Here is a 24,002-nt window from a genome sequence, read left to right as displayed (position 1 = left end):
TCTATACTGTTTTGCTGTTGCTTTCAGGAAAATGGGACACGGTCTGGTCAGTTGGTCCCCAAGTCGGCATCCGATTTAATGTTCAGACTAATCTTTTGAAAAATGTAAACACAATTCAACGTTGTTGAAAATCAACGGCGCACTCGCTAATCAACTAACACAGCTTGTTTTGTGAGCCTGCTAACAATGTAAAGTTATAGTTAACTAGGTGGCAGTGGGGATTACTCACCGAATCCATTGCATTGCAGTATTTTGTCTTGACTAACGAGTTTTGTTGTGATTTTCAACAACGTTGAAACGTATTTTCGTTTTTTCTAAATAAAAGTCTGAACATTTTGATTGGTTGCCGACTTGCGGCCCAAATGACCAGACTGTGTCACAAATGTCTTCAGTAAAGGGGTTTATTGTTTTTGTTTACGTTATGTGTGCAAATACACACAGAGGGTTAAAAAGCATTGACTTGTGATGTTGTTCATCATAAGCAACTTTTATGGGTGTTTAAATGAAGCAGCTTACCCATTGACTTTTACATTTTACCCCAAGGACAAATCAATACAATCAATCAATCCATGGGTTCATGGACTTTGTAGTTTGATTGAAGCTCAAGGAACGAGTCTGACCACCATGATAAGAGTCACTGTGATTAAATGTCTCAAGAGCAGATTTAAGATTTAATATTATTTGTGTTACACAGCTAAATAAACACGAAAGGACTGAATACCAAAAGTATTGGCATACTGTTTTTCTTACTCATATTGTACCTCTATGAGTGCACTCCTAGAACCAAGCAGCAGCATACTGCAGACTCCACAAATATATGTGGCAAACTTGCTTAATGCTAGCTTCACCTGCAGTCCTCTTGACATGTGTGGGCAGCTGCGTATCTGAGGACCTGGGGAGTGTTTAATGCAGTGTGTGTGGGATGTGGAGATGACACTTCACCTCAATAACGCATCTCTGGCAGGGGGACGGGATTGACAACGTCAATGAGGCAAGAGAGAGGCTGGAAATGAGGGAATTGGTGTCAGCTTCAGCTGACAACTAATACTGGTGTGAGATGTGAGAGCAAATGTCCTTGTGTCCTTGTCCATTCTGTCCATTTGGTTCATTATCGAATAAAATAAATACTGTATAAGTTACTCTGTCTTTCCTCTACTTGCGGTTACTTTGAAAAGAGTGTTAATCGATATATTCATGTCAAGAATCACCCATGGCGATAGAGATGTATCAAAACAACATCAAATATGCTCCATGTGTAAAGACAGCTTCCTCCTCAGGCTGTACAGGGCAGTGTGTTACCAGGGAAACATAAACATGACACTTTAGCTTTCATCACATGACGGCCAACTGTTGTTTCAAGGCTGCACTGAACACTTGTCAATGAAATGAGATCTTGTTAGAGTATCCCTTATGGCCCACTTTTGGTTGATTTGAAATTGTCTCTCTATTTGTCCTTGCAAAGTCTTTACTTGAGTACCTCTGAACATCTCTAGGATGATAGTTGCTAGTTGGTGAGAAGCGTAACGTCCAACTATCCTTGCTCCGATTTCTTGTCTTTAGATAATCTTTGGCTAGACATAGAGTACTTTTAATTCCTTTGAATTTCTCATTAGAGGTTTTGACTGATCTCTCTGTTCAGGGACTGCTTGAGTCACAATGCTGTGAAAGCCAATGAGCTACCAATCTAGCTCTCCTCCTCAAATTTGGAGGAGAATGAGTATGGTTCCCAGGCAGGTCATAATGTCTCCGTAATCTAGGATTATTTCTGAGGGCTCCTCACTTGGATTGTCTCAAAACAATCTGTCCAGGACACCCAGCTCATTACACTCCACTAAAATGTAATTAATTACTAAGTTAACCATTCCAGTAAACAGTCCGATTTATTATAGAACTGGTCCTGGCCATTTGGATTCCCTTGAAATAATAATCAAATCCATTGGATGAACACATGAACAACTATATTTGTATAAGATGTGCAAAAATAGTCAGTGACTCGACGCCAACAAGGGGACAACAAGAGGTCAAAGGTCATCGTCACATCATCCTTCTCCGAAAATGGATTGGATAATAGAAAACAAATACACATGATGAAATAACATGCTGTAATCCCTGAGCAGCAGGCATGAAGGCCTAGTCTCCAGCATGCTGCACAAACTGAAATGAAGCTGAAGCTCTTTTGAACTGAAAAGTATTCATGTTACATAACACTGCAGAGCAATTACAGGGACTTATCCTTAGCTCACAGTCATGCAGAATTGTGTGAGCAGCTTATCTAAAACTAAAACTGTCTCCAGTGTGGATTCTTGTCCGAACCATTTGGAGATTTTTGCTGAGGTTAAGGGGGACCTTACAATGAATGTGTCTGGCACAGAACAGTGCTACGGAGAACTTTCATGAATGGGCAAATGAATAAAATTAGGTCAGGCTCAATGTTTTCCTTAAGGGTGTATAGTGTGTGTATAGTGTATAGCAGGGTGAATAGTTCATACTGAGATACTATTGGAGTATCACACTACTGGAGTGGAAGAACAACATAAAAGAAAATAATGTGTCTTTAAAAGACTCACAAATCCAATGCGCAGGTTCAAAACAGTGGAGGGAAACCATGAACGACGAGAGGTTTGATAGCGTCTCTGGCCTCAGTCTCAAATCGAGTGCTTCTGACAGAGTTGACTTTGACATAGCAGACACTGGAAGTGACACTGAGAATAGGCCAGATCTGTCGTGTTTTCTTTCTCAGGCCAGAGCAGTTTTACAGGAAGCCTACGCCCTTATGTGAGCCCTAGGGACACAACACAGTCAGGGGTGCAGCATCGGGAGTCTAACCCACTATGCCCAGGTAGAACTCCACATGAGACCAAGAACAGGGGTGCTAAAGGATAACAGATTTATTCCAGTTACGAGATGGTATAACATCCAACACTAAGTTCACAGATAACACAACGCACTTAACTCAAAGAAACAGGACCTGTACCAATTCAAAGCAGATTGGAATGGAATATATCTTATTGGCTGTGGTGGCTAATAAATCATGTGATTGTACAAAGTTTCAAAGTGTTCTTCCACTCCAGTAATGCTATAGTATCTCAGTATGAACTATTCACCCTGCTATACACTATACACACAAGGTTTTTTTGACGGTTGTGATACATTTTGCATCATGTATCAACGGGGAACTTTGAAGGAGTCTTACTACCACAGTAAGTGCTTTCTACAAGCTCTTAGTGGCTGTGGCCAGGTTCATTTAGTGGGATTCAACTGTTTACACTGATATTCTTTGTCTGACAAGCATAAATAGAAAATAATAAGATACTGATTCTTAATCACATGACATGCACAAGCTAGACTGAATGGGACACTCTCTACCCGTGAAATAGCATCATCTCCTCTCTCCTTATCAGTGGATATACACACACACACACACACACACACACACACACACACACACACACACACACACACACACACACACAGAGAGAGAGAGAGACTTGTATCAAGGCCATGCTTTGTGATTCCCTTATCATAGGTCCTTGAGGTTTTCTAATTGATTGTCTTACTAAAGAAACATCTATGCACAATGTTGTGCTTTATATATCTAGACAAGAAACATTTCGCCCAATACCCCTGATCTTGTCTCACAAGACCATCTGCCATCCATTGAAACCTGGTCACTTTTCAACATGAATACTGGAAATGAAGAAAAAAAAATATCTCTAAGAATAGCTCTATTTCTGGAAAGAATGGCAGATTACCTGGCCATTGAGTTGAGTCGATCAGGATGATATGAGATCAATGTTCACACTTCAGAAAGATTACGCTACATTGCATGCATGCAAGATAATGAACATCAGTTTTGGGCAGCAGGAGAGTATTGCGGTGTATCTTTGCCAGCACCTTTCGGTTTCTCCTCAAACGAGCTTGAAATGAAACAATGCCCGGAATGACACATGGTTGACTGAGAGGAGATATCTTTTTGCTGTGGGGGAGTGAGGGGGAGAGAACAGGGAAGAAGTGGTTTTTAGATACATTCATCATACAACCCTTCACAAGGTCCTTCACAATAGCTACAGGCAAAGTTCTCATAATGTGAGTGATCTCTACTCCCACTGCTATGGTATGCTGTGTTTCACACTATTCTAGTCTCTCTGCGTAGTATAGGCTAAAACCTCTCACCCACCATCACCAGCACCACCCTCAATCCTTGACAGAGACAGCAAGAGCATCAAACCAGATAAACATCCAAGCCTGTGAAAAAAAAGAAGGTTATACTTGAATTGTAATCCTGTTATTACCCCCAGATCCTTCTCATTGAGATGAACTGTTGTGTTTGTGGTCACTTCATTGCCTTACTTTTAGGTCGTCTTGTCATCTCGGTTAAATATTGCCTGCTTTGCCAACCTCTGTTGCTATGTAGAATATGATAGGTAATACAGGTAGGAAAGACCCTCTCTTTCAAAATGCCTACTTACTGTTGAATATTTGTGCATTAACTAATGTATTTTAATTTAGCATAGCCTAAGTTGTAATGGTAGAAAAAACACAATTTCATTAAGTAGGCTATAAATGACAAGCATTAAGCAAGGAATTGTTTTTCTGTCCTGGACAATTTTCAAGTCATTTTACTTTACTCCGGCAGTTATCATGGGGAATTGGAAGGAAACACGAGTTTCAATGTACTAACTATCGAGACTAGAATTGAACAGTGATTGGTTAAAAGTAGGTCAAATCGGCAATACCCGTCCATGTGACCAGGCTTCACTCCGGTGTATCTAACCACAGTGTTTACTCAACACGTTCGATATTGATTCGGAGCAACGTTTGTTGAGGTGCATTATTGATGAACAATCGGTGATTGCAAAAAACAATGTTCACATTACTTTTACTTTGATTGCTTTCTCATGAGCCACAATACACTGAACTATGATTTAATCCTACTGCTCTAAAGTGATCATTACTGAACCATTTGAAATATTTTGTATACAGTTGATATTGTATGGCTTGTCAGGTTTATGACAACTGATTATAACTATTCTAGACTTATAGATCATACAGTATTTGAATGCAATCTGTCATTCAAACAATAACCAAGCTGGCTCCCAGCCACTTTTCTGGTTAACAGCTGGGAGATAGGACTAGAGAAATGAGCTATGGATGCAAGAACTGATCATTCATCAAATCAAAATGATAGTTTTAACCACGTTTTGAAGTCATACAGTGTTTGTTTACAATTGCATTGTTTACAAATAATGCAGTAAAACAAGCTTCTATTTTGGGTTCTGATGGGGAAGACAGTTGATCTAAGGTCATGGCTGATAACAAATCAGGTCAAAGTGGAACAATTACATTTTGTGAAACCTCCTGGGATGCTGTAGGGCACATTGCATTGTTGCAATAATCGGGTTGTCTGAATTTGTTTGATATATTTAAATCTGCTGTTCTTTGGTCAAACAACTGGTCACATATTGCAATAGGTGGCCTTGCTAACTATGAAAAAAGGCTTATAAACACACACTTTCTTCAACGGTTGACTATGCTTAGTCCTAAGGATAATTTAAACATGTTTAAGCTATTCTTTCAAATATGAATAATGGTATTAAGGTTTCTGGTTATATTACTACACTAATCTATTCTATAGGCTACTCTAAACGATTTTAAAATAATAGATCATGTTTTTGTTTTGCTATTGGATGAATTGTTTGTTGAAACAACTAAGGGTGAATAGACCCATAGGATTATCCTTGTTTTGATGAAGGCGTGGTAGAGTGTTTTGAACTTTAAACAGGCTATGTTTACAAGTCTTAACAGTTGTGAGTTTTGTGTTTTGAAAGAAGTTGAGCACATCTGATATGAGCTTCAAACCAATCGAAAACAGACAGTATAATCCGAAAGTATTCTTTTAAAAACATAAATAGAAGAGGATAGACAACAATAAATCGTGAGCTTAGAATTATAAGGTTCAGAGATATTGAGCGTCAAAGTTATTACATTCCATTATGTTCTGTGAGATGGAACCTTTGTATTTTATGAATTACTAACTCAAAAAAGTCAACATTTTAAAAATACACCTAATGGATCAGATTATGTAAAAAAAACTCAATTTGGACAAAAATTGAGATAGAACCGTATAATTCTAACATCACGAAATGTCTTTAATTCTATATTGGTCTTTTCTCATTCGCACAATCCGTATTCATGAGTTTTTGCCGACGGTTTGACGTCACACCAGTGTCCACCACCACCCATGGATCAGTGAACCATCTCGCTGAGCAGCTTCACACCAGCCAGACCGCAACCAGACCACTCCGCCTTCTGGCTGCCAGCGGTGTTCAACGCAAAAATCATATCTGTCCGGTCTGCGCGGATATCATTTATTTATCTGTGGCAACTCCCAGGTTGGGTCAAACTCTTTTGGGGGATTTGACGGTGTGTTGACATCTTTTTCGACGTTGGTCTCCTTTTGGAATTAGAACCATTCTCTTATCGCTCTCCTCCAGACGCATATGGAGAACATGGCCAGACCTCTGAACTCAACCTGCCTGCCTCCGACCCACGGCAACGTGCTGAAGTCCCTTCTGGAGAAGCCCATGAAGCTGCCGTTCCATCATGAAGAAGGTATAACACACAACTCTGCAGAAGAGTGCATTTCGAGGCGGTTTATGTTTTTCCTTGGCCATGATTATTGCCTTGACAACTTATCTGTTGACGTTTGTAGCGCAAGGGAAAGCGAAATAGAATAATATTTCCATAAGTAGATTTGCTTAATGCAGTGCTATAATCATTATAGAGTTATGAAGCGACCTAATCATTCTAGATTTATGAAGTGCGCATGATTCCTGCAAATCATTTCTGCGCTATCATGTCAGAAAAGTTGCCAGTGTGGGGATGAATATCTACAATCCCTCAAACCAACTCATGGAACCACTGAAGTCGGTAGGCAATACGTAGTAGACTGACAGAGATGTACACAAACTATATTTAACAGTTACAATTATTTAGAGAGGCTTCACTTGTGAACATACGATATCCTTAATTTATGAGTTAACTATCTTAATGTTGGCAATATTGCGTCACTCAGCAATACGCTGTGTTCCGTGTTCGTTTTTTCTCACCTGTCGACTGAAAGCTTATAAATACTAAATCAATATTTGGAAGCCTCGTCAGACTTTGAAAGCTGTTCCAGAACAATCCCGCAGAGGGCGCTTTTCGTATAGCAGCTGATGTTTGTTTTGGTTACTTTGTATCTGATTGTAATCTCAAAAATATGAATAATAATCTAGCCAAATTACTAAAACCTGAATTAACCTTGTTAAATCAACTACTAGGCTAATTCAAGGACTATTGCCTAGATTTTGGCTATATGGCGGATTAGAAAACACGTGTCTATCAGTGTTGTCAGGGTGGTTGGTTCTTCAGGATTAAAACGATTAGATGGGTTATAATATAATGGTCTATAATCATTTGCAGGTTTTGAAAAACAGAAGGAGAAGGAGAAAAAGCTGGATGACGAAGGCAGCGGGATCAACACTCCACAGTCGGCCTTCCTGGGGCCAACCCTGTGGGACAAGACCTTGCCTTATGACGGCGACGACTTTCAGCTGGAGTATATGGACCTGGAGGAGTTTCTATCAGAGAACGGCATCCCTTCAAACTCCACTCATAATAACCAAAACCAACAGCAGCCACAGCCCTCTCTGCAGCAGGCACAACTTGCACCCACCAAACCCTCCTTCATTCACACAGGTCCCATGGTCCCCCCGAACTGTCTCCAAAGCCCATCCAGAGCAGGTAAAGACAAAATCCATAACACACACACACACACACACACACACACACACATGTACACATGATTGTCCTGAAGCACATGCACACTCTCACACCTCCAGGGTTAAAGCCTCTCTGTAGGAAAAGAGCTAGCTAGCCGATGATCCCAAAGTGCTAGTTGTTCACCTGGTGTACAGCATCACAGTGAACATCATGGACAGGTTAACTGGCAACCTGGGGCAATGCTCTAAGGAGCATAGGATGCAGGGAGAACAACGCTGGTGTTCTCTTGATCAGCTATGTTTTCTCTGTCACAGTCCCCCAGGCTGAACTCTCTCCTTCAGAATATCACATTTCACTCTTGACCAATGGCACCGGTGGTTCAGCATTTATGTTTTGGGGATATTTTTTGTTGCCCTGGCCTGAACTTTAGAGTGTGGGGTTGGGTCCAGTGTGGCACACGGCCAAGTATTCTGGAGGTATGAAATATGCTTGCTTACAGATGACACGATTACAGATGAATAATCTGAAATTGATTAATAGCCTGATTTTGATGAGGATTATCAATAACAGTAGCTATAGAGGCCTAGATATTACAATTTAGATCCATCAAATGAATAGCCTGCCTGTAGTTTACCAACACACATTTTGACATGCTGTGGTTTTATTATCTTTAGCAACAAGGACCTGCCCAACTCAGTTCAAATATTGATTTTGATTTGACCCTTTGTTATGCAGCATAGTGGCAATGCTCCATCATGCTTAGTTAGCCAAAAGTGAGATCTGTTTCTTGTCTGATGAGATCTTTTGCTTGACATGTAATGTGGGGAAAAAACACAAATGGTTTGAAGATTGTATAGTTGGGAGGAGTGGAGTTCATGTTCCTGTTTTTTTCTTCTACTACATAATGCTGCTGTGATATTGAAAAAAGATGTAGGCTCATAAGGCTACCACTTGGTTGGTGTGTGTATTCTTCCATATTATGTCCATGGTTTGAATTGACGCCTTGTCAAATGTCACAATGCATTTAGCAGAAAGAAACCAGGCAGACAGTCTCTCTTTGAGAATGTGCTGTCATAGGCCTATTGTTAACAGATGTGTCAGATCAGAGAGCTGAGAGCTTCATGTGGCTGTGGTCTTTGAAGGTGTGGGGACTGATCTGAGATAAAATACATAATTATCAGCAGTTTTCCCCTTGAGTAAGCTGTCAGAGGAGCACTGAGCACATTTCTTCTACTGCATTTATCTGGGTTTATTTATGTTCAGAGGATTTCATCATAAATATAATGATCCACTTGATTATGCTTTTTGTTCTAAGCCTAATTGGAATGAATTGTGTTGTTGTTTTAATGTTTGACCGTGTAATAGCCTAGATTAAATTCATATTACTCTGAGTGATTCATATACCACTCTGCCATATGTTGAATATTTCTTTAACATTTTAAATGCTAGTCTTGAAATATATACTAGCCTATTATTTGGACATTCTGGGTCACAATCACTTCTCTGAACATAGGCCTAGCCACGATTTTATTGTCACCAGCGTAGCGAGCCGCTATAGCGACATTTGATGTCACATTTTCCAGCAGAAATAAGTTGTTTGCACTTATTCTAGCTGGCTTTCGTTCTCACTTGGGAGACGTAGCTAGCTTTTAAATTTGTTACATAGCTTATTGATAACAGAAAATGAAGTGTGTGTGGTGTGTGTGGCATGTGTGGGCCGGTGGAAGGTTTTACCAGTAGCCGTTGTACAATTAGACCAGTATAATTACCGCCACACCCTCCATACTGTTATTTTGCCAGTAACCCGTCAGTAAGATAAAATTCATTCTACTAGTTTGTGTGATTTGTACTATGTGTATAATGTACATTCATTGTTGATTATTTTGATGGTGAATCTACAGCACTTTAACTGTCCGAAACAAATTTCCCTCAGGGGAGAAGAAAATATACGCTGATTAAGTGCTCTCAATGGAGAATCTCCACTGAAGATGTTTTTCAGTCTAGGACTAAGCTTAGATAAAACCTAAGGCCCCATACTGTATATTGTGGCAACTTTTCCTAGCACTGTGACTGCCGATGGCACTTGCTCTTATGGAAGGTTTTACTTACGATGACTGCTGTATAGTTCCTTCACTGACTTGTACTTATTGTAAGTCTCTTTGTAAGAAAGCGTCTGCCAAATGACTGAAATGTAAAGGACTTAAATGTGAAGGCTTTGTAGGCCTAATTCTAAAGCACACTGGGTTGGTGAATAATCTTGAACCAGCCTGTTTGCTGTAGCCTAATGCTTTTATTGAGATTTGGAACGGGTAGTCCAAATGGAGGAATAAATGAATGTCAGACGGCACAGGTAATACCAATGAATTACATTAGTAGAGAGTAGGCTAATTAGGTTGATTGTTCAGTAAGGAGGCTGTTCAGTAAAGTAGCTGTTCAGTTAAGTAAGTGAAGGGTAAATATGTGCACAAATCTGCTGTCACGTTGCTCCGTTCGGTGTCTTCATTATGATGTGTGAAGCACATCGTTTGATTTCACTTGTCCCTGAAAAATGCTACTTGTAGCCTAATAATGATAATAATAGACAAGATGGTTCTGGATAGTTTTTTTCTAGTGATGTTTACCCATGCCAAAGAGCCATATGGATGACTCTCGTCTGGTAAATCCACTTGGCTAGAGTACTAGAGTGGCCACAGAATGTTGCCCCCTTCAGTATGAATGTGTCCAAAATTTCCAGGAATTTCCTTGTGATGTGGTACTGTCATTTACTTTGTGCATCACCGCACGCAGCAACGGTAACAGTCATGGTGTATAGAACACCCGGGCACAAACCATCACTCGCGTGGAGGTGTCTGTTATCCCAGGCCAAGCGTGTGTGTGTGTGTGCTCGTGTGTGAGTGAGTGAGTGAGTGAGTGAGTGAGTGAGTGAGGTGTGTGCGTGTGTGTGCGTGTTGTCCGGTACAGTTTCACTTTGCTATCCCTGTGTGTTTTTTGCACATTACTTCTCACGTGCTCCAGACTGGGGCTTCCTGCAGTGTGCTCAGCCATGTGACGGACACATGCAGGCGCCTTGTGACGGCCCCACGCTGAAAACTGGAGCTTGTCACAGCATGAGCCCCCCCTCCCTCCCTCCCTCCCTCTCTCCTCCCTTTCCCTCTCTCTCTCTCTCTCTCTCTCTCTCTCTCTCTCTCTCTCTCTCTCCCCACCCCACCCTCTAGAGCCGTAGCCAGAGCACAGGCTGTACCCTGTGGAGATCACATGGCCTAGGCCGTGCTGCGGTCACGTGCGAGCTGTGTTGTTGTTCCAGCCTAGCCAGCCACCCCTGCAACCTGCACCCACACCACCACCGCCACCATTACAATCCCCCTTACTACCCCCCAGAACAATACAATACAGAAGATGGCTGCAGAGATAACCAAGTAATCTGATGCCTACTTATTGTGCTAAAGTGGACATTGGAGTGTGTGAGGAGGGGTTGTGCAGGGTGAGGCTGCTAGGTTAACCTCCTCACCCCCCCCCCCCCCCCTGTCTGATTTAGCAGCCCTACATTCCACCTGCTCTGTGTGTGCTGTGCTGCTACCCACCCACACAACGCAAATCCATACGCATTGTGAAGGAATTACCTCTTGATGTAATATTGCTTAATATTACACCCACTCATTACTAGAACATTCCGCCTTTTCTCAGTGTCACGAGATTGTGAATGTTTGTGTCAACAACAGGATGGTGTTTCATAGATATATATATCATTTCATATACTGACTCAAGGTATCGTCATTTGTCTTTTACACACTTTCCCTATTTTCAGCAGGAGCAATCCAGTTCCACACAGGCCTTCGGGTTGTTTTGCGGACTGAACACTCTCAAACGTGTGTCCGTGTTGTCTCCCGTCTCATCCTTTCCCGGAGACATTACAATACGGAGGTCAGAGGGAGCTGCCGTATCGACTGGCCTTTTAATCTTGTAGACGGCGCACCGTGTCACTTGTGTTTTCACACCCGTCACCTGCAGGTCAGAGCGAACGACTAAGTGGTTAGGCTGCATATTTCGGGTCATGGATGATGGATATAGGATGGATATTTTGGGTCACTGTGCTTGTTATGTACACATGTGATCCTGTCCTGTGCTCGGCCTGACGGGATTGTCTTGGACAGTGTCTAGTTTTAACCCAGTAAGTAGCTTGTCATCTATCTTGGTGCTAAGCTTAAGTGTGCAGTGGTCTGTGGAAGGGGGCAAGCACATGTGCGGGTTCAGCAGCTATAGTGATGAGAGTTTCTCATTCCCATAGAAATATGGTGCATTGAAGCTGGCTCCCTTGAAGCCCCCTTGAAGCCCCCGTTCTGGTTTGATTTAGTTTCCCACTTGATGGTCAGCGTTTTGTTTAGCCTCGTCCACCTCCGGCCACTGCGCTTCCGTGTCTATTTGGGGCCAGGGTCAGCAAGAAGTGGCTCTGTGCTTTGGGTTTGAGTTCTGCTGCTATGATATGAGGTGACTTGGCTTAGGCTGACCTGGCCATGACTGGGGTTGAATAAGCCAAGAGAGGAAATCTGGATTCTATAATAAATCTGCAGGATAACTAAGAGGGTCAAGATGGAGATTGAGTCTAGCGCCCCCTACTGTGAAGGCTGCCGAAGAGCGGCTGGATATTGCTTTGTTGATTAACCCCGAGTAGTAGCTTAGTAGTAAGAGCGGAGCCGAGGTCAAAGCCTGCGGGCGTTGTCCCAAACCTCAACCAGAACGGACTGGAGCTAGGAAGGCAGCTCTGACCGAAGGTCCTGAGCATGGGAACAGCCTTGAACACACTTAAAAGCATACAAAACAGGCTCATGAGTCACCAATATAGGCCTAATAAATAATGGAATGTTGTTAGTAGAAAACTGAAACACTGTCAACTGATCACCTGCTCCACACAGTTGAAGTCAATTAGGTTTTACACAACATCCATCGAGATTGCAACGGTGTGTGTGTGTGTGTGTGTGTGTGTGTGTGTGTGTGTGTGTGTGTGTGTGTGTGTGTGTGTGTGTGTTTGTGTCTGTGTGATATTGCTCCACCTGGTGGTACAAATGCCACTTGGCAGTCGTTTTCAAATATTCAGTATTGAATATAATACAACCAAAGAATTACTGAGACTTCAAATATGCAAGAGGTTTAATTCCGAGGGTCAGCTCCTTAACATGTGAAAGAAAAGAATGGCATGAAATCTGTGACGCAAGCACAAGTTAGCTTACCCCAAGTGGCCTCTTAGTCCAATTATGAGGGCCTCTCTAGAGAACTTGATTGAGCTCCTGTTGCTTCTGTCCAATGGTACAGAGAAAGGTTGAAGGAGGCGTTAATGGCATGTCATGGCGACCTTTTGTGTTGAACTTTACACAGCTGTCGCTTTAATAATATTCCCTTTAGAGAATTGGCTACCTACTGAGGTCTAAATAAGGCTTCTTCATCACCATGGTTTTCTAAAGGACTATTAGGCGACACAAAGCTGATTTTGGTCCTTGTATCGTAAATAGAGAATGATTTCCACCTGTCTGTGTGTAACAGGGCTAGAGGAAGGGGGGTGTTAGGGTTATGTGTTGTGTGCCCCTTGCTCTGAAAAAGCCCTCTGATACTTTTCCAGGGGTAAGTCACTGTCCTTTAAAGAGTGGCGGTGAGACATTAACATTTGTACTTTTGGCTCATCTCTCTCTCTCTCTCTTCCCCCCCCCCCCCCCCCCCCCCGTAGGACTGCCCTCAGCTCGTAACACACCCAGCCCCATTGACCCAGACTCCATCCAGGTCCCTGTGGGCTACGAGCCAGACCCGGCGGACCTGGCCCTGTCCAGCGTGCCAGGCCAGGAGATGTTTGACCCCCGCAAACGCAAGTTCTCCTACGAGGAGCTGAAGCCTCAGCCCATGATCAAAAAGGCACGCAAGATCTTCATCCCGGAGGGCCTCAAGGTAACTAACTCTACTAACTCAGGAGCCCTGCTTATGTTGAGAGAGAGAGAGTCTCTCTCGTGTGTAGGTGTGTACATGCGGCGGTGGAGGGTGAGAGAGAGAGAGATTAGGCTTCTTGTTTGGCTTGTAAGGCTCACAGTTCTTTTGTGTTATGTAAGCAGCAGATGGGCTTATTCAGTCTAAAGAAGAACAGGTATTTCAAACCACAAGTAAGGAGGAGAATAGGAGGGAACGTTAAGTCTGGCAGTATTCTCGGGGCGGATCCGTCATGCACAACTGTCAGAGACCTTTTCGCCATGATGGTTTTAGCATTTTGAATAGCCTATTTAGGATGTTTTAGAACGGATAGATGCTAATCAGATGTCAAGCGGGCTAGCATGTTCACATTTTCAGCAGCCAAATACTAACTCTCTGTGTGTTGCTGTACGCTAATACTCCATTATCAGAGGCACAGGTTAAAGCTGGAGCTAATTCAATGTAACAATGCAAGGAGGCCCTTCACTTCTTACTCTGAAGGAGGAAGCTAGCTCTTTTACGCTGCCCCTGTATCATTATGCTTCAAGTGAATCAAACACCAAAATGACGTGTGGAAAAAAACTCCCAAACATCGAAACTCAACTCTTTCCTTTCTTTGTGTCCGTGTGTGAACAGGACGACAGGTACTGGGCCAGGCGCAGGAAGAACAATGTGGCAGCCAAGAGGTCACGGGACGCCCGGCGACTGAAGGAGAACCAGATCGCCATCCGGGCCAGCTTCCTGGAGAAGGAGAACTCGGCGCTGCGCATGGAGGTGGCAGACTTGCGGAAGGAGCTGGGTCGCACCAAGAACATTGTGGCCAAATACGAGGCCCGGCAAGGGCCACTGTGATTCTCCCAACCCCACCCCCCTCCAACCTCCCCCCCTCTGGAAGCACCCAGCCCCCCCCCCCTTATCTCAATCCCTCACCCAACAGTTTGAAGGACAATGTGTCCTTTTGGTGGCACCACCCCACAACATCCCCAGCCCCTCCTCTCCCCCATAAACTATCCGATATGATTCTGTCTCTTTAATTCTATCAATGGCTTAATTCTGTCATTGGTTTCTGTTCCTTCTCTTTTTTGCCCACTCTTCATTCATGTACATCAGGGGTGCCCAATACGTCGGATCGCAAAGGTAGTATGGGTAGATCGCATGGCATTGAACAAAAATAAAAAAAATAAAAATAAAGTTCGCCTATCATCCATCCTCACTATGGCTTTTGCCACTTGATTGACGTACAGGTAAGCCAGTCTGAGATCTGATCTTTTCACCTACACCTAACACGCGGTTCACCACGCATGCGCAGTCAACAGCACCAACTACAAAATACAAAATACCGGCGAGACTAATTACCTAGTTAGCCTTCCAATTTCTACTATTTACTATATAATACTAAATAAAGGCTATACAAATGAGTGGGGAAGCTGGACCAAGTAAGAAACCAATAACGTATAACTTCCATCCAGAATGGGAGGAGGACTTTTTTACACGATGTGATATTGGAAGTGCGTCTGTCTGATCTGCAGATCTACGATGGCTATTTCGAAGAAGGGAAATGTGGCAAAAGAGCGAAAACGTACGGCTGCAACGATAGCTTCTTATCGCGTCAGTCACGTTCTTGTTAAACAAAAGAAGTCATTCAAAGACGGCGAAATTGTGAAAAAAGTTTCTCGAGGCTGCAGATTGCCTTTTCGATGACAGATCCACAGTGGCTGATGACACCTTGCAACCAGCTCCTACAGCCCTGACTATTAGAAACTAGCTGCCTCCTCCCAGTGCCAGGTCTCCCACTAAGGTAGAGAAATGCATTTATTTCCTCCTTTCAAACTAGGGAACTACCTGTTTTGTATCTGGTTTACTTTTCTGTTTGTTGGATCAGTAGTTGGCTATGGTACTGCAGACTGGCTGTCAGTGTGTGAGTGAGAGAAAGTGTGTGTGTGTGTGTGTGTGTGTGTGTGTGTGTGTGTGTGTGTGTGTGTGTGTGTGTGTGTGTGTGTGTGTGTGTGTGTGTGTAAGAGAGTGAGAGAGAGAGAGGGAGAGAGAGGGGGAGAGAGAGGGAGGGTTTTGTGTGTGTGTGTGTGTGTGTGTGTGTGTGTGTGTGTGTGTGAGCGAGAATAGCAAAGAGGGAGGGTTTGTGATGGTCTTCTCCTGTGGCTGTGTGACAGAGAGAGGGAAAGTGTATTGTGAGTTTACTATGCAGGCTGGGAACTGTGTGTGTGTGTGTGTGTGTGTGTGTGTGTGTGTGTGTGTGTGTGTGTGTGTGTGTGTGTGTGTGTGTGTGTGTGTTTGTAGTACGTGCATGTTGAAACTAGACTGGTAGATCTTGGCAGACTGGCTACTTGAAAAGTAGATCTTGGTTCCAAAAAGTGTGAGCACCCCTGATGTACATGTATACATGAAGTATGAGTATTTATGTATAAACACACACACTCACACACACACACACACACACACACACACACACACACACCCCCTTCCCTCTTTCAACTGCTACCTTCAAATGGTAATGAGCCAACCTACCAGCCGAGTCCCCACCTTCTCCCCTCCTTCCATAATTCATTTTGGAAATGATGCCATGGTGTCCTGCTCTTTCTTACCTGTTTTATACGTGATGATCAGGACTGAGACGTGTTGTAACTTGTCCTCCCTAACCGTATGTTATTCTAGTGCTCTTTCCACAGTGATTATCCTACCTAATACCTACCCTTCCTCTCTTTGTTCTGTCCTGGAGAATGTCAGTCTGTATTTCGTGTTGTCTAGTATCTGTCTTTAGCTTCTATTCTCAAACAGAGGCATGCAGCATATTTCCCCAACAATTTTTAAGTTAGTAAATTCAAATGTTTTTATTTTATTTATTTTTTTATTATTATTGTATTTCAGTTCATTTTCTAAATACCTCTGCAAGTGCAGTGCTGTAACACTAGGTTCATCAAATTAAGTTGTCTTGCTACTCTGTGCTTCATTTGTGCATTAGCACTTAAACATGCTGTCTCTCTCTCTAACCTAAACCTCTCTCTTACTATATAGGACAACTTTGAAATGGAAAACCAGCATTTCTTTGCCATCACCCTGACATTGAGCAATAATCCTGTCGAATCGTACCTTCATTAATTCATGCACCTTGTTGTCTCTTATTGTATTTCCTATGGAAGCCTCCCTCTTGGTCCCCAGCTAACCCCAGACCCCAGGCTTATTGTATAATCATGAGTGACGCTAACATCCTTCCCCCTCACCCCCTGCCAGTCGTGAATGGTCTCTGTGTTGCAGGCCACTATCCTCCACACACCTCTCAGCTTAACCCTACTCTGCACTAATGCGTGACTCACAATCTGACCCGGTGCAATGTTTCTACTTCCTCACGCTAATCTTATCTGCCTGATATTAATGTACCTTTTTGTTTTGGATGGAAGATTTATTTTGGAAATATTCAATTGTTAATTATTATTATTACTATTATTGTCGGTATTGTTGTAGTTATTGTTATTATCATCCTCATTGTTAATGAACATTTTAGCATGATTTCTTTCAGAACACAACCCTTAAGCTGATTGCAAAACAGTTTGCAAAGTGGTTAATTCTCTCCTTTATTTTCTTCCTTTTTTTCTTAGCATGATTAACATGAGTGGTTATTTCAAAAATCAATACAGATATCTGTAGTTTATTTTGTAGCTATGTGTTTGCCTTCTTCGAAGATGGCTGTATGAATGTAAAAGATGTTGGAAAAAAAAGTTGGATGGTGTTGTCCGATACTGTGGTTAACCCAATCGATTTGTTTACTACAGACCAAAAGATTCAGTACAGAAATGATATATTGGTTATAAGAGATATGTTTATATAAAAGCTATTCTATAAGTTGTTTTTTGTACAGTATTTTTCCTATATATTACTGGCTATGAATTTTAAAGGCACAGCAGATCCAGAATATTGTTAAAGAATACATATATTACTCAAAGAAAGATAGATATATTATTGTTTTGATATATTACCTATAATATAGTAGTTTTACAGATTCATTGCAGCAGCACCTGATCCTTTGGGCATTATTGTAAAGACACTCCTGGTTGTATAGATGTAGCCTTTAGTTTTTCATGTCATGGAATCTTGCGTTCAGCTAGTTTCACCAATGTTCACATGAAATAAAGTTCTGAATACGGAAGATAGAATGTATGGAATGATCTTTAATTGGTTTCTCTAGACAATTCACCAGGACACAGGCGAGAGACTAAACACTTTGGTGTATTTGGAAAAGACGCCATCACTACAGTAGTCAAAAAGATGTTCAGATAATATCCCAAACATCACTCGGGTCTCTTGATGTGAAAACATGTCATTGGTAAAGATTCAGGTTCAGCTCTAGTACACTAGGTAACATTCTGGCATGAATGTAGTACAGGGGTTATTCATCTAGTACCTTGTGGCTTGATAATCAAATTAATAGTTAGGATGAATCAGGGTGGATTCAATAGCAGGTTACTGTCTGTAGCTGTTCTTTGTGACTGGTTTCGTTTGACCCATGCCGTTATAGTGGGTCCCTATAGCTGAGTGATTAGGACACTGAATAGCATATTATTACACCTTAGTGTAATCTCTCCACATTCAGTTTTATTATGTATTGCTGAGACGAGACCTGGTGTACCAGACCCCCACTACCTTATGCAGATCACAGTCCAGCCAAGGTCAGATCCAAAAGTGTGCCTAGAGTGGAGATGATAGAATGTTTGGGTCAACGTGTTTTCCTTTACTTACTTGCATTACTGAAGGTCATTCGCACCGACGTGTTTCGTGAATTGTGTTCATGTAGACTTACATTTTGGTCCTCTGCAGCATGGGATCTATACACGTACCTGCAACCGTACATGAAAGAATAGGATAAAGCCAACATGAGTCCATATGTATCCCCACATAACTCCCTGTAGAGTGATGTCACTACCTCACCCATGTGTGTTCAACGCAAAGTCATATCTGTCCGGTCTGCGCGGATATCATTTATTTATCTGTGGCAACTCCCAGGTTGGGTCAAACTCTTTTGGGGGATTTGACTGTGTGTTGACATCTTTTCCGACGTTGGTCTCCTTTTGGAATTAGAACCATTCTCTTATCGCTCTCCTCCAGACGCATATGGAGAACATGGCCAGACCTCTGAGTCTGAACTCAACCTGCCTGCCTCCGACCCACGGCAACGTACTGAAGTCCCTTCTGGAGAAGCCCATGAAGCTGCCGTTCCATCATGAAGAAGGTATTACAAATTAAAAGTATTTTTAAAAAGTGCATTTCGAGGCGGTTTATGTTCTCCTTTTCCACTATTGTTGTCTTGTTGTCTTGGCCATGATTATTGCCTGAAAACGTATCTGTTGACGTTTGTAGCGCAAGGGAAAGCGAAATAGAATAATATTTCCATAAGTAGATATTTGCTTAATGCAGTGCTATAATCATTATAGAGTTATGAAGCGACCTAATCGTTCTAGATTTATGAAGTGCGCATGATTCCTGCAAATCATTTCTGCAAATCATTTCTGCGCTATCATGTCAGAAAAGTTGCCAGTGTGGGGATGAATATCTACAATCCCTCCAACCAACTCATGGAACCACTGAAGTCGGTAGACAATACGTAGTAGACTGACAGACATGGGCGTCGGCAGCTTTTTGAATGTGGGGGGGACACTTATTTTTCGGGGGGTCTGGGGGTCCCCCCGAATTTTTTTAAATAGTAGATTCAATTTCCTGCATTCTGGTGCGTTTTACACCCAAAATAATCTCCCTCTTTCTTTGTTTTTCCTTGGAGCTGGCATGGTCTGCAATTACTGACTACTATTATGTTTTGGTTTAACTCACAGAGGCCTGACACTGACACGTGGCACTTTTTAGGTACTTTATTAAATATGAAGATTCAAAAAGAATCAAAGAGTGAATTAGAAAAGAATGAGGTAACTTTGAGTCAACAAATTGAATAAAAAGTTATGAGGAAACATAAAATATGTACCTAGGCTACTCAGAGCCTATTACAATCAAACTTAGCCCTCTTCAGTGCATTGCAGAACATACAACTATAACAAACAAACAAAATCAAAGAGTGAATTAGAGCTGTCTCCACTGCCCCTGCCTCTGACTCACTCTCATTCTCAACCACCTATATCAGGAGAAATGGGGATGCATTGAGCACTTGTTCATATTGTTTTTCTCTAATAGAACATTTGACATAGAAATACAATCATCAATACAAAAAATACAATCACAAGCATTTTAGAAATAGAAAAATAAATGGAACAGGTGTTTTCTTCTTATTTTTTAACCCTAGCTCAAGCAATCAGATGCCAAATTGATTCTTTGGGTGGGTGCAATGGCCAAATTAAATAGTGCAAATGCTCAGGGCAATGAACACGGGCAGGAGATGCAATAATGACAGGACAGGTAAGCACTGTGAGGTGTTTGTCGCCATTCTGTGCTTTTGATGACATTTCGCCTGTGTCTGTTCTGCATTTAAACATGTCTAACCGCACTAGTAATGCCTAACAAAACTGCTAGTGCCATATAGCTGATCTAGCTCGTATTTGGTTGCTAGTAGGCTATGCAAATTCTATTGCTAATACAGAGAATGTCTCATAAGGTACTAACATTCTTATCAGAAAAGCTGGCTGTGTTTGACCTTGGGAGAACGCAATGTTGCTGTTTGGCCACTCACGGGAAAACTTGGATGACTTTGACTTACTTTTCTCTTCTTAGAATTTTTTTTCCTTATATCCATCTTGGTGGATGATCTAAATATCGTCTTGCCTCAGTCTGAATGTTTTGAATCTGCGTGCGTGTCGGATGCTGCTGCTGCCGTGTTAAAAACAGAAGTAAAACGCGGAGTGGACTTCTGGATATGGGCAATCCCCTACTCATAAAGTGGAACGGATTTGATTGTGAAGCAATGAAAATAACGCTGACCAGTCATGCAACATATTTTTGATGGCAAATGTGGGGGGGTCCAAACGACCTTGTTTCAAAGGTGGGGGGGACACGTCCCCCCCCAAATATATGGTGGTGACGCCCATGCTGACAGAGATTTACACACACTATATTTAACAGTTACAATTATTTAGAGAGGCTTCACTTGTGAACATACGATATCCTTAATTTATGAGTTAACTATCTTAATGTTGGCAATATTGCGTCACTTAGCAATACGCTGTGTTCCGTGTTGGTTTTTTCTCACCTGTCGACTGAAAGCTTAAATACAAAATCAATATTTGGAAGCCTCGTCAGGCTTTGAAGGCTGTTCCAGAACAATCCCGCAGAGGGCGCTTTTCGTATAGCAGCTGATGTTTGTTTTGGTTACTTTGTATCCGATTGTAATCTCAAAAATATGAATAATAATCTAGCCAAATTACTAAAACCTGAATTAACCTTGTTAAATCAACTACTAGGCTAATTCAAGGACTATTGCCTAGATTTTGGCTATATGACGGATTAGAAAACACGTTCATTGTCTATCAGTTTTGTCAGGGTGGTTGGTTCTTCAGGATTAAAACGATTAGATGGGTTATATTATAATGGTCTATAATCATTTGCAGGTTTTGAAAAACAGAAGGAGAAGGAGAAAAAGCTGGATGACGAAGGCAGCGGGATCAACACTCCACAGTCGGCCTTCCTGGGGCCAACCCTGTGGGACAAGACCTTGCCTTATGACGGCGACAACTTTCAGCTGGAGTATATGGACCTGGAGGAGTTTCTATCAGAGAACGGCATCCCTTCAAACTCCACTCATAATAACCAAAACCAACAGCAGCCACAGCCCTCTCTGCAGCAGGCACAACTTGCACCCACCAAACCCTCCTTCATTCACACAGGTCCCATGGTCCCCCCGAACTGTCTCCAAAGCCCATCCAGAGCAGGTAAAGACAAAATCCATAACACACACACACACACACACACACACACACACACACACACACACACACACATGTACACATGATTGTCCTGAAGCACATGCACACTCTCACACCTCCAGAGTTAAAGCCTCTCTGTAGGAAAAGAGCTAGCTAGCCGATGATCCCAAAGTGCTAGTTGTTCACCTAAATTTCGTTGTTTGGTACCTGTACTGTAGCAATGACAATAAAGACCATTCATTCATTCATTCATTCATTCATTCATTCATTCATTCAAAATGTTGATATTATATTGTTTAATAAGGCACTATTTAAGGTGAATTAGACTGTTGTTTTTTGCATTTGTGTTCAATCATATGCAGGTAGTTTATGTGTTAATATGTTAAATATCTCTTCAGCAATGCTCATTTGCAGTGCAATGTCTCCAAACATGACTGCAAATGTTTTCTGTGAAAGCACTTAATGGTTATTATAGTATTCTTATACGGTTTAATTAATCCCTTAAAAAATAATCACACTGCCATTTTCTATTAAACTATTGTTTATCTCAGACTATTTCAGGCAACCTTCAGGACTTTCAACATCATCCTGGAGGAAATTGTTTGCACATTATATTGCAAGATGATGTAGTTTTTTTGCTGAGGATGTGTTTTGTGCACAGTAACTTTGAACATATGCCAGATATAAACATGTTAAGCTTGCACTGAATATCTTTTAGACCTTGATGTTAACTACCTGGTTTTAAATGTTAAGAAAACTGAGGAGATGGTGTTCGACCCCAGAGGTGTTGGGGGCCACAGGCCTGTGGTCATCCACAAACAATCCATCTCTCAGGTCGCCTCTTACAAATATCTTGGGGTTTTCATTGATAACTCACTCACCTGGAGCACTCATGTAGACAGCCTTTGTAGCAGATTACAACAACGACTACACTTCCTACGCCGCCTTAGAGTTCATGGTGTTGACCCAAAATGTATGCTACTTTTCTACCAGTCTGTCTTAGAGAGTCTCATCAGATACGGCATTACATCTTGGTTTGGTAACCTATCTGTAAAACTAAGGTCCAAACTGGTCCTACTGATACAGACTGCATGGAAGATCATAGGGGTGAAAGACCACTCATCCCTGCAGTCTATTTTTGAACAGGCTACTCTCAGACAGGCTAATAGAATTCTCATGAATCCCTCCCATGTCCTACATGCAGAGTATGAACTGCTGCCCCTCTGGGAGGAGGTTCAGAGTCCCCCGCGCTAGATTAAATAGATTTAAAAATTCTTTTATTCCCGTTTCTGTTCAACTTTTAAACTGCACCAGATGAATGTAACTTATCTTGCTTATCATTTTATTTCCACTCTTGTTTTAATCAGGTCCGCCTTCTGTTTGTGTGCTAATATCCTGTATTGTCTGTTGCTCTTTGTTGGCTGCTGTGGGGTGTAAGCCCAATACAAATTTCCCAGTGATGGGACAATAAAGTGACTTTTGACTTTTTGACTTTGAAACTTTTAATTCAGAATTTAAAAGTTTGCTCCAATTGTAATACAGGAGCATTAGAACCAGCATTCTTGATCTTGATGAGCAGACCAAGACCTAGGTCATCATTATTTTTCAAATGCTCTAGGGGTTTATTGTGGGACTGTTGGTATTAGCAAATCTAAGATCATGTGCATGTGTTTCATTGTACATATTTGTGTCCATTAAATGGTGACCATAATGTTTTCACCAAAAACATCATGGAATGATGAAATCATATGAAGGTGTTTATAGCCAAACAAGGATAAGGCAGCAGTGTATACAATAGAACATAAATGCATTTATAAATAAAACAAATTTGTAAACAAGTAAAATGTATTATTTGCATCTGCTCTGGTCTGTAAATAAAAATTCTGTCTGGCCTTAGGGTGGGAGAAAATCAATAATAATAATAATAATAATAATAATAATAATAATAATAATAATAATAATTTGAGTATGCGAGAAATGTAGTAGGCGAGCAGTTATTTCCGGGAAATTTGAAGTCGGTTTTGATGGACACGCCCACTGCAGCTCGAGCTCAGACTCACCTGCACGTCACGTGCTTGTAGAACGTCGAGAACATTGAAACCAACTGCCATTAAACATCTGTCTGACTCAACTACAAGTCACGGTAATTCACCGTCGTGTGAAACACGGTTTTATATTACAAATTGCCTCAATTATTTATCGAAATATCATATTGCTAAATACCCTTGCTCATAAGCTTACCAGTATATGCTTTATTTATGTATTTATAAATGTATTTAGCATCTCGACTGTTGACACCTGACAAGGATCGGCTAGCGGCTAGCGGCTAGCGGCTAGCGGCTAGCGGCTAGCGGCTAGCGGCTAGCGGCTAGCTGATCCTTGTCAGGTGTCAATCAGCTAACGTCAACTTGACTTTAAATG

At 41.8% G+C, this 24,002-nt stretch overlaps 2 protein-coding genes across 2 annotated transcripts in view; both read left to right on the top strand.

Annotated features, from left to right (window-relative positions):
* The first annotated feature begins 6,417 nt into the window (after nt 1-6,417).
* LOC308150870 (hepatic leukemia factor-like) lies at nt 6,418-15,598 on the top strand. Its single transcript, XM_080523657.1, has 4 exons — nt 6,418-6,612; nt 7,465-7,785; nt 13,481-13,695; nt 14,347-15,598. Exons 1-4 carry the CDS (start codon nt 6,501-6,503, stop codon nt 14,560-14,562), a joined length of 864 nt encoding a protein of 287 aa, XP_080379783.1. The 5' UTR covers nt 6,418-6,500; the 3' UTR covers nt 14,563-15,598.
* A 3,233-nt stretch (nt 15,599-18,831) lies between these two features.
* The window catches only part of LOC308150294 (hepatic leukemia factor-like), a gene marked incomplete at both ends in the record, with an annotated part of 5,954 nt that continues 783 nt past the window's right edge, over nt 18,832-24,002 (top strand). The window contains 2 exons of the mRNA XM_080523142.1: nt 18,832-18,949; nt 21,267-21,587. Coding sequence (XP_080379268.1) covers nt 18,832-18,949; nt 21,267-21,587 — 439 coding nt within the window. The remainder of the gene's footprint in view (nt 18,950-21,266; nt 21,588-24,002) is intronic.

Source organism: Nansenia antarctica (genome assembly GCF_963989245.1).
Source record: "Nansenia antarctica genome assembly, chromosome: 2".
Lineage (NCBI taxonomy): Eukaryota > Metazoa > Chordata > Actinopteri > Argentiniformes > Microstomatidae > Nansenia > Nansenia antarctica.
This window is presented reverse-complemented; position numbering and strand designations above follow the sequence as displayed.